The sequence below is a fragment of the Eupeodes corollae genome, chromosome 2 (assembly GCF_945859685.1).
Source record: "Eupeodes corollae chromosome 2, idEupCoro1.1, whole genome shotgun sequence".
In the NCBI taxonomy this organism is placed as follows: Eukaryota; Metazoa; Arthropoda; class Insecta; order Diptera; family Syrphidae; genus Eupeodes; species Eupeodes corollae.
The window spans coordinates 54,912,538-54,924,926 of record NC_079148.1 but is presented as its reverse complement, the minus strand read 5'-3'; the positions used below and the strand labels follow the sequence as shown (position 1 = coordinate 54,924,926).

At 30.1% G+C, this 12,389-nt stretch overlaps 1 protein-coding gene and 1 long non-coding RNA gene across 2 annotated transcripts in view; one reads left to right on the top strand and one right to left on the bottom strand.

Annotated features, from left to right (window-relative positions):
- LOC129945110 (formin-J-like) overlaps window positions 1–12,389 on the bottom strand; it is a 64,412-nt gene that overhangs the window by 36,714 nt on the left and 15,309 nt on the right. Inside the window, exon 2 of the mRNA XM_056054769.1 lies at window positions 10,478–10,596. Within this exon, the coding sequence (XP_055910744.1) occupies window positions 10,478–10,596 (119 nt within the window). The remainder of the gene's footprint in view (window positions 1–10,477; window positions 10,597–12,389) is intronic.
- LOC129945111 (uncharacterized) lies at window positions 1,705–3,097 on the top strand. The gene is made up of 3 exons (XR_008781489.1): window positions 1,705–2,359; window positions 2,572–2,682; window positions 2,740–3,097. It is a non-coding gene; the product is annotated as an uncharacterized LOC129945111 (long non-coding RNA).

Sequence of the window (12,389 nt, the reverse complement as noted above, 5' to 3'; positions counted from 1 at the left end):
GGAATTGAGAAAAAATACACAACAAAAAAATGTATAAAACACAATAGGGTCAAATTTGAGGACAGATTCCTAGACAAATATCTGGTCTGATATCAATAAAAGCATAAATTACAGTTTCAACCAAATAGATCAAAAATACAATTGTATTGTGGGTTGCTCTGTTTTATTCGAGGCTTTCAATGGTCATGCTTTATTTGTTTAACTAATTGGATTATTCAGAATTGTTCCAAATCCTATTTATTTGATTTGAAATGTTGATTGGGCCAATTCAGATGTATACTTGTTTCTGCATATCTTTTTTTAATAAAATTAATCACAACAAATTCAGCAGAATAACCAATCTTTTAATTTTGTGGCACTCGGTGTAATTCGCAACACTTTTTCTAGCAGACTTGGTCTTATTTCGTTAAAAGTGTGTGAAATGTTGTCTTTTAAATAATCAATTATTGTTTTATTAGCACAGATCAAAGATTTGACAAAACGATTTTTAGATGATCAACATCTATTAGTGGCAAGCACTGTATGCACCGTTTTGATGGAACCATTTTTCCTCCAAATGATTTGAAATTACATGCGGAGTAAAAAAAACACAAATCATTTGAATGTAAATGATTAAGAGACAAATGGCTCGTCATGTAATTTTTCAACGATTTAATGGACTATCAGGAATCTCTTGAGGATTTTCCTCTCTTCAAAAACAACAATTCTGGCAGTTAACATAAACATTATACCAGAAATCAGCATTACCGCTGAAGATGGTTTGATAATAAAAGTGTTATAAGTTAAGCAGAAAGGCCGTAAATAAATGTCTACTTTTTATAAAGGTTGTAATTTTGGATGTGTGGCTTTTTGTCAAAGTATACGTAGTACAAAATATAAAAAAAATTGGGTGGCGCAACAGTGCGTTGAGAACTAGGGCCTAGTAACTTACTACTCTCAACTATTTCTGTGTGTGAGTACTGTTGTCAGGGATGAAGTGGACCAACAGTTTTAAGCCGAACGGCTTATTTGAGAAAGCACTTTTCATTACAAGAAATACTCTTGGATAATTTGTCAATTCCTCGCAAGAGGCAGTACCCGTGAAAAAACTTTAGATGGCATAGGCAGGGATTGAACCCAAGACCAATGCACTAACAACAGTACAAAACATAGTTTGATTAAAATACTGTAATTGTGTATATAGTAAAGTTACCACTTTCTTACAATATCAAACAAATTTTTCTTTTCAAGTCCATTAAGTCTGCCTGACCAATTTCTGACTTAAGTTCTTATTTCATAACGTCAAAGAACTAATCAGTCTTGAGTCCAGAAACTCGAAGTTACTGTTTTAAAACAGTTTGACTTCTATAGTAGTTATCGAAGATTTAAGCCTGTGTCATCTATTGACATGTCAAAAACCTTGCCTATGGTAGCCTAAGTGCAATTTTAGTAACTGTTTTTAGAAAATTCCCAAAGTCAAACTATAAATTTGATAATAACTTTTTCTTTTTGACCACGCCCATATGAATGTAGAAAACTTCTTTCCATTCAAGAAAGTTTCTCCAAAAAGCTATTCAAGTTAAAAAAGAAAATATTATACAAAATCAATTTGAATAATAGATTGGACACAAAGTCAAAAAAAGAAACTTTTTTCATTTATGTTTAAGGTAATTTTAAAAGTATATATATTTTTACAGTAAATTTTTCAGGTCAAACCAGTTGACATTTTTTAATTTTTTTAAAGTAGATAATGAATGCCATAAATAAAACAGAGTGGCTCGGCCAACATGTCAAACAAGCAAAACTGCGTCGTTAAAATTCAACACATCAGCAATAAAAACAAAAATTAACGTCGAAAAAATATCAACGTCAGCCACTCGAACTCAAAACGAAAGTCAGCACAAGTTAAGCATTAAGCAAGCCAAGTTATATGGCTATGATGGCGTACTCACTGCAGGTTACGCATATACACGAAGATACTTTTGATATACATTTTATTTGCTTTCTGCAGCTTATAGTCATGGCTGTGGCTATGGCAGTTGCTGTTGCTGTGCCCCTGTATCTATATATTGTATCTGAATCTGAACGAATGGCATGATTTCGAATTGGCATGGTTTCTACTACTGCTGCTGCTGCTGATTCTATAATACTTCGAATCGAATGGCATCAGTGGGGTCTGGGGTCGGACGTATCAGGCTTCTAGTTTTCCATCGAAACTTTTCGTTCGTTCATTCGTGGGTTGTTGTTGTTTCATTGCTGTTGCTGGGACTGAGAGCCGAGTGCCCGTCCAATTTCATGGCACAAAAGCAAGCTTTTGTAGCTTGATAGCGGCGCGCAGAGGGCAGCGGACAGTACAGTCAGCAGCGTACATATGTATGAGGTTGTTGGCATTTTGCCTTGTTTGAAAATTGGTGGTGGATACTATACACTTGTTTGTTCTGTTGTTGTATTTAATGTATAGAGCCTGATATTATAGCAACTTTGTTGAGTCTCCACTTGAGGTGCTTTGTGTTGTGCCTTTCTTGTTTTTCTGGCACAAAATTTCTCAACAATCTCAATTTTATTTTCCATTATGTGTTTTTCTTTTTTAAGGTTGAGCGGAGACTTTTTATGGTTATTTTCGACAGCGTACGTAAATTATCGACTGTTCGTAATTTCGCTTGTCGAATTTTTTGGATAGAAACGCCTTGATCTAATTTATGTGTATTTATAAACAGATTTTATTTTGTCATAAATAAACATGAAAAATTGTTATTTTAGGAGATTTTTATTTAAAAATTGGTACATGGGCGTTGTTCTGACATGAAATCTAAACACAAAAATGGCTATGCTGACGATGACGATGGATCCCTGGTTTTCTCACACCCTAAATCATGATTGATGCTGTTTCGTAGTCGGTATTGGCAAAAAAACAAGGAAAATGCTTGGAAAACTTTTACAGAATTTATTATGATGTTTTGTATTTCCCTAAAATCGATTTACCATTTAAATTGAAAATTAAGAAAAAGGAAAAATAAAATGACGGAATTGTTTGGATGAGTTTGACAAATTCATCATTTTATTTTTCGAAATTAAAATGTATTATTCAATTCTCAATATTACTTTCATGCAAATGTGAAAGATCAAGCAAAATGTTATAATCAATAAAGAGGTGTGTTTGACATTTGCATGACATTCACATATCATATAAATGTCCTTTTTTGAACGTCAAGTGGAATTAAGTGGAAGGAGAAATATGCAGTTTATGTTTTTTATCTAGCTAATTCAAAAGACGTTGTTATTCTTTTTTGATTATGTGGATTTGTACCTTATATGATACAACATATAAAAAGTAAGTATACGCCCGAGTGAAATACAGTATTATCTTGATCGATGGAATACAAAATAAGTATAATTTTCACTTTAAAGCTTAATCTAACAAATTGGTTATTTTCCAAACAACAAGGAAGCTTGGAAATTAAGTGCCATTTTATGTCTAAGCCTACAAAAGATTTATACGAAGATAATTAATTTTCGAATCTCAAACTAAACGAAATTTGTTACTGCTTCATTCGAGATAAAAAAAAATCTGATTTATTTGTGAGTTTATATTCGGGGAAATACTCAGCGCGATCGTTTTCGAAGTCAAATATGTCTAGTTGCATCGAACTCCCTTGAGTTTTTTTGTAATAACTGAATCAACAGTTTAAAGTTAATACTCGCGCTTCTGGGAATGCTTATCATATCAGTATACCCTCGAGTCCAACTTCGGCCGTATTGTCAAATGATTCGTTCTTAAGCCGTACTATGCAAATATGGAATGCCGTAGCACACTTTTTTTTCCTAGTAACTACAATATTCAGGAAGTTAAATCCAATGTGTACCGACATCTTCTTTCAAATACTCTCTCCTTTTCCTAGTGCTCACATTGTGTCTGCACAATAAGGGTAGTAATATCCCCTTGAGTGTGTGCTTATTATAAAAAAAAATGCGGATATGATTTATTTTATTCAAACAAATTTCACTACGGCATCACCTATCGGATTAAATAATAAATACCCTTTCTTTTCAAAGAAATAAAAACTTTCACAGTTTAGCTGTCTAAATAAAATAAGCTTACAAATATTTTAACTACAGAGAAGAAAGTATAAGTAAGAAAAGTAGCAGTGGTTGATATTTGAAAATAAAAACGTTATAAATTCAAATTGCGAAAATTATTACCTAGTACAAAACTCATTTCAAAATGTCTTTATTTTCAACATAATAATAAATCAAGTTGTATCCACAAATAGGAAACTCAACTAATATCCCATATGGTTGGAAAAAAAAGTAACTTAATTAAAAAGCAAAAACCAAAGAATAGGAAATATTCGCAACAATACACGACAAAAGTCAGCAGGGGGTCTATTTCGAACATCGCATCTTGTGGATCAAACTGAATTTTACGAAGTAATTTCAACTCGTGAGAAGCTAACATAACTCTTGAACATTTCAGTTTCAATGGCTTTAATAATGATGTTGACCATTTTGTTTGTTTTTCGAAAAGATAAGTATTTAGTTTTGGTAAAATGTAAGATTAAGTAAAGCCAACGTTTGGTCTAAATCGATTTCTTTATTCCAAGCTCAATAGCATGCGGCAGTCGATTAGGGATTATTGCAAATCAAATCGAAGCTTCTAGAGCCATGGTATGTATGTGGTATTGTTTTGTCTTCACATTGATAAATAAATACTTTATAATAAATACATTTGTGGAGTCGATCTCATACGAAACAAACAGGTCTACAATCTTCCACGGCTGTGTTCAGGAATAATTGAAATCGACTACTTATACAGGAAGTGGTTATTTTGGCACTGACAGCCGTTTTCTATTCTAAATCTTGGAGGACATACAGTATATTTCCGTGGAACCAAATAAGTCAATTTGAGTTAAAAAAACATTGGTAAATATTTAATATTTGCCAATGTTTTTTTTAACTATTTGTAGAGTGAGTGTTTTATAGCTTTAACAATGTAGTATAAAAAGTTTAAAATATGTGCAAGTTTTTGCGAGTTCTTGAGACTGGTATGCTTGTAGTAGATGAGTCAGACTCAATTCACGAAAATTAGCGGGTTAGCGCTTTTATCAGCAGCTTAACATTTCTAGCACAATCCTAAGAAGAATTCTTCTAGGATTCAATTCACTTTATTATCAATTGGAAATTTGGGTTAATTAAAAAACGAATTTGGGCGAAAAATCATGTTTTCTGACGAGGAGTATTTTCTTTTGAGGGCTAAGTTAACAAAGAAAATTGTCGCATCTAGAACAGTAATAAAATTGAAGAAATTGGTTTAGCTGATCTTTGTTTTAATTCAATATCACATGTGATTTGCACACCAAATTCTTAACGATTTCAGTTAGCCGCTTTTTTTAATTGTTTCTTTTAGTGAACAGTGAAGAACAATCCGAAAATGATTCAAACACTTATGGCCATTATTTCTAAGCAATCGGTAAGCAACAGACCGAAACCTGCAATAAGGTCTTGAAAATATTCCCTGCGAAGATATTGTAGGCACTCACTAGAACGGACGTGATTCATTAATAAGAATGATTTTAAAAAGAATTTTATTTTATTTTGACTACCATGTTATCTTCTTACACTCACTGTTTCAATGCATTTTGTAATTAGGTATATTTTTTTCAATTCGATTAAATCTGGAATTCTGGGTAACTTGCTTATTTTTTCCTATTCTTAGCCTTTTTTATTTTTGCATATTTGTTTTTTAATAAGAACATTTTTGTTTTTATTTACATTCGTTTTTTAATGAAAGTTTATAACTATCAAAAGGTCAAAATGACTACATACTTTTAAACTAATAGCTTGCATTTGTTTAACTTTTTTGTTGGTTTGCTTCTACTCAGTTATTAAGTAGTTGACATTGGTGGAATCAGATGCATACATTTTTCTAGAGGAATGTAGTAACCACTGGGAACAAAATTTTATTGCGATTTGATATTTTCTTCTAAATAAAATATTTGGTATTCAAATACGTCGTTGAATTGTTTTCAAGAATCCATAGTTTTAAATTTATTAATTTTAAATATTTTCTATTCTTTTTTCGACTGCTTTTGTATACGAATTTTTTAAACTATTGATGTGATTTTCAGAAATCGGATTTGTGGATAATGAAACAACTTTGTTTAATGTGTTTTGAAACAACTTTGTCTAATGTGTTTTGAAACAACTTTGTTTAATGTGTTTTGAAACAACTTTGTTTAATTTTGATGTTTTTAAAATTGTCCAATCCAATATTAAGTAAAGCTATTCTTTAACTTGGGAAAAAGCAAGTGAATTTTTTGATTTAAAGTAACATCAAAATTTCACAGTCTACATTCCACTTTAGCGGACTTTTTACCTTAACAAACTCTTCTAAAGTGAAACATTCACCAAGTCGAGATGCATCTGATTTAATAGACACTGAACTGAATCGTGGACTACAATACAATACTGAAGAAATGGTAGCGATTGTTGCTCGCAAAGTCCAAAAATTAATGAAGAACAAAGAACCATTTTTGACAACATTATGTTAGCAGTTTCGGCAGGTAAAAGTGGATTCTTTTTTTTAAGGGGCACCAGGTGGAATTGGCAAAATGTTCCAGTCGCAGTGAATAATATAAAAAAACAATAATCCATGACCACATTGCAGAAACAGTGTAAAATTATCAACTGGGATGAATGCACTATGGCACACAAACATTTGCTTTATAGTACGCTGATGAGATCAAATCGTGTTTAAAATTATCACCACTCTGGCGTAATGTTGAAAAAGTACAACTAAAAGTAAATATATGGTTCAAATGCTTCAAGAGCTAAAACATTCTCGAAACAACGGCGATGGAAAAGTTATTACAGATGAAACTGGATGCATAAAATTACCGATCGATTTTTACACGATTATTGATTCACCAGCAAAAAATGTGGATGTCAAGAAATTAAACCTCAAGATGTAACATTTGTTACCAGAAAACTTGGTGCCATGCAAATCTATTAATACAGTTCGTGTTGCTAACGAAGATGTAATTTATTCAACTCATTGGATTTACCAGGCATGCCACCCCATAATTTACAACTGAAGGTTGGATCTCCGGTAATTTTGTTTCGTAATTTGAACCCACTACGGTTGTGCAACGACACGCGATAAGTAATTAAAAATTAAATGAAAAATGCTATCGAAGCCATAATTCTTAATAGCAAATTTCGAGGTGAAAATATATTATTACCACGAATCCCTATTATACGTATACCCACGATGTGCCAATTCAATATATATAAATATTAAAAGCGTTTCAGATAAATGGTTTTTTCAATGGAAGCTTCGCTTAAGCGTTTGTCGAAAATGCTCTGGTATGAAAAAAAAAGATTTCTCTTAAACGGGTTGTACTGTACAAATTATAATCAATAAGTATTTTAGAGATTTAAAGGTGGAAAATGTGGAAGAAAATTCCTTTCATCCATTTTAAAAAAGAAAATGCCTACATTTTCGTTTACAGAAATATATTATTGAGTTTGCTTTTTCTCATGGAACTTATTACATGCAGAAACTTACCGTAATCGAAAAAACTAACAATTCCTTTTAATGAAAAAGAAAACTTAAATTGAATTTTATGCTAAGGATTTTTATTTATGCATGTACTCATGTTTTAATCAAAAGAGAATTGATAATTAATCACCTCTTTAAAACGATTTAAGAATTTACTATTCTAAAAAGAATATATGTATATGTATATTATTTTTGGATTGTTCAATAATTTACACGAAAGGAAAAGGCCACATACAAAATACAATTTATAACATTATAAATTAAATTAACGACTTCAAAGTGGAAGGACGAAAATGTTGTTGTATGTATATAAAGATTTATGTTTTTAATATTGATGAATAAAATGTACATAAATTATATTTTATTATATTTGAAGGTGAAAATAAATCCAATACAGTCTCATTTATGATCTTTGAAATTATGAAATAACTGGCAGGTTGCAGGTGGTAGTCTTGTTTTTTAGAAAGGTTTAGTGAGTGTTGTAAGCTTTATAAATATGAAGTATTTATTGTAGGTTTTTCTAAAAAATGTTTAATTTTGATATTAAACGAGTATATTTTAACAGACATTAAAGGAAATAATTCCATAATAAAAATGATATCAGCAACATATTCCTTTTATTTCGTATTTGCTGAAGTGTGTCCTTGAAAACTTTACCATTTCCACATTTTAAGGTGTTGAATTAACGAAAACAGTTTTAAATAGTTTAAAATCAAAATATATCAGTGGGAAATAATGGTGATTACATCTTTTAGAAATAACGTAATCAGGAAACTTTTCTTTCAAAACTTCAAAATATGTCTGCAGAATTGTTACCATTTTTGTAGTGAATTTGTACAAAATGCATTATTAAAGCGGGTATCGTTCCATTGTTTATAATAGTAATTTTTAGTTGTTGAATGTCAAAAGATGACAGCTGCCCAGATAGAAATCTTTTATTGGGTAACCCAATAAAGTATAAAAGCACTTTGCCATACAAATTTGTTTATATATTTACGACAGTTAAACTTAAAATACATTAATAAAATTTTATGCAAAATAAAAATATGATTATAAATAAATATTTTTAAATTTTCTATTTACCAAATTTAACAAAAAAAAATATTTCTAAAAACTCACTCATGCATATTTAACTTGGCCCAGATAGATTTTGCAAAACATTCACTTGTAAATATTTTTTAATTGCACCCAGCTGTGAATTTTCTTTATTCAGGTCAAGTAAATTAAGACATTCAAAAAAAAGAAAAACTTGATTGCAAGAATAAATTAACAACTAAAGCATCATTTATTACACCTAGAAGAATATAAAGTTGAATTGACCTCACTTTGGTTATTATTTATGCATAATGTTTTATTTATATACAAATATTATTAAACAGATGCAAAATGGTTTTAAATTTTAATATTATAATGTTTATAAATCTTGTTTTTCGCAGTGAAACCGAAGAAAAACAACTGCTAATTGGATGTGCTAAAAACTAATTTAATTAACAAAATTTAAGGTTTCGTTAATAAATGTAGCCTTGTCTTCGAACTTAGCTACGATGTTCGCCTTCTTCAAAAAATAAATCAATAAATTCGCATAGCTTCTTGTTAAAACTTTTCATTACTAATATTTTATATGAATTCTGTTTAGTTAAAATTTTATCAGACACATTTTTACCGAATACATATTTAAGAGTTGCTATTATTCTAAAAACTCATATTCACATACTTTAAAGAAATTTGCTCAACCTCATAGCGAAGATCAACTCTCAATTGATAATCGATATTTATCAATACTTTTCTAAAAGGTATCATCAATATTTTTGAACATTTGTGAGTGCTGAATGAATTACTTTTGAATGAAAAAATTGGTATTGAGAACAAACAAACAAATTTCGATCTATGTTTTTGTCAGCTGTCAATTTATCAATAAACCGTTTGCTGTTGATAAATTGAGTATAGCAACAAAATTTGAGTTCTTATACGTTTAAACATTTTATACATTTGTTAGGTCAATTATTTTCTTTTCTATCTGTGAAGACCTGTCCAATTAATGAAAGAGAATGAGATACTCATCAAATGATTTTGTTGAAAAGGTTGTATTGGAACTTTATCCATTTTGAGCACAAATGGTTTTCAATTACTTTAATGACTCTTTTACGATAGGTGATACAGTTGATTGCTCAATACCAAATGAAGGTATTTTTTCAAACTTAACTGTTTATAGCAAAATATTTGTTTTTTCATAGCTTTAAGTCATTGGAAAAAATCAATAAATGGTTCTTTAGATAATCGAAAAGTAAAAACGAAATAGATTAATTCTGCATTAACTAAGTTTGATGTACATTGTACAAATCAATACCGTTAGATTTTAATTTTGCTTTCCAGTTTCAAGCAATTACAAAAAACTTAACGTATCCTTTAAGCTACCTCAATTTCTTGCCATTATAATGACAGCAGAAACATTCAACTCTTCATTTTCATCAAGATACAATTTCAAGAAATGATGCACACAATTTTTAAATTGTATAATTTTTTTTAACAAAATGATTTGTACATTGCCTAGTAAAGAATTGAAGGTATTCACGACAGCTCATTATTTTATTAATTTCTTTTCACAATACCGTTTTGTATACCAATTGATAAATTCTCTCAATCTTGAATGGGATTAAAGTAGATTATCGCAAAAATGGGACTGTCAAACGTTTCAATAGCCGCCGCATTAATTATGCATGCTCACAACTCTACTGTGCAATTTTTCACTAAATTCATTGACTTCTAAAATAATTCTGTTCAATAGGATCTTTAAGCCTTCATTCATGATGAGCATTGCCCAACTGCTACTAAATTTATAACATTTGTTTAAGCTGTTCGTGTACATGCTGAATGACCTTAAAAAATATTTTTGTATTTTTTTATTATTAAACATTTAACATTATTTTAAACATTACTCACGTAATCATCTACACCAGTATCATTTGTTTCGTCAAAATCATCTTCGTCATCGTCAATATCATAAATAGGTATTAAGTTTAGAGAAGGAATAGCAGTTTTTAGAAGACTTTCAGAGCAACCTATAAGAAAATTGTTGATATTTATAAATATTTATAGAATGTTAAATAAAAATACTTATACAAAAGACTATGAACAAATAAAACCATATAAAACATCACGTATTATTATTAACTGTTGATTTATCATAAGTTTATTTTTTTAAAGTCTTATTAGTTTAAATAAATTGTGATTTTTTAAAAGCTATAGTTAAGTTTAAAAAAACACGAAATAAAAAAAAATGCATGAAATCTTTATTAGAATCGAAGTATGGTCTATATAATTCAATTTTTGAAGATTATTTCATGCAAATGTTAACCTTGACTGCGCCTCAAATGGTCCATCCATTTAGTCCAATTTTGGCATACTCTTTCTAACATTTCGGATGGTATCTCACCTGTTACTTGCCTTGTCTGTATAGACATGAGCTAAAGACGTTAAATCACACGATCTAGGCTGCCAATTGACCTGGCCCGAATGTGAAATAAAATTTTCACCGAACTTGCCTCTCAATAAGTCCATTGTTGGGCGTGCTGTATGGCATGTGGCACCGTCTTGTTAAAACCACATGTCATGCAAGTCAAGCTCTTCCTTTTTGCCCAAAAAAAGTTGGATATCATCTCACGGTAGCGCTCACCATTCACAGTTACGTTACGAATCGCATCATCTTTGAAGAAGTATGGTCCAATGATGCCACCACCCCATACAACGCACCACACTGTGACTTTTTCTGAATGAATTGGTAGCTCTTGCAATGCTTCTAGCTGATATTCACTAAAAAATCGACAATTCTGCTTATTAACATACCCTTTGAGCCAAAAATGAGCTTCGTCGCTGAGCACATTAAAATGGAAGAAGAGTGCGATGAACTTTCTTAAAAGAGCACGCATTTTGATAACAAAATTCAATAATTTGCAACCGTTGTTCGTTTTTAACACGATTCGTATTTAAATTATAAATCAAACTGAAGATGCTTGACAGTGGAACAAAACACGAAACGTGAGTCAGCTTTTTAAACCAGTGTGTCCAAAAAGATAATAGCTAAAAAATCACCGTTTATAATAGCTTAAATTCAACCATTGAACCTAAACAGATAATAATTGATGAAATTTTATCATTGCAATATTGTCTAAAGTCCCTATAAGGTTTTTTTTAAGACGTATTTAAAGAGAGCGAGTTTAAAGAAAGGTGCAAGAATGATCTGGTCATACTAGAAAATTTCTTTTGGTACAATATAGTTGTAAAATATTCAAGAGTTAATTTTTACTGAAAAGGGGTCAAAATACTGTTTTTTTTTTTTAATTCTGTAGGATACTGTTTGGTTATATTTCTGTATTTCTTAAATTCTGTATTTCAAAACACTCTGAACTTAGAATACAGTGTACCTAAATGCTGTTTGAACAGATCACTGTATTTCATAAAACATTATTATTATTTTTATTTGAAAACCGGAACAATTGATTTACTTGATAATTAGACATAAAAAAGATAATAAATACTATAAAACATCAAATGCATATAAATTCACAAAAATACTATTTAAGGGAAAAACATAAAGTCAACATATTTATATGTCATGAAAAAAAGTTATTTAAAATTAGAAAACTTACTAAACTAAAAACATAAAGAATTTATATTTAAGTATTATTTACATTATAATTTTGAAGTTCAGAATTTTCTCCTATAGAATTTTCTAATGCAGAATTTTGACTTACATTATTTTAAATTCAATATTGTGACTCAAACATTATTTCGACGCAAACCCATTATTCGTCTTAGGAAATAAAATCATACCTTTTTACTTGCGACACATAGG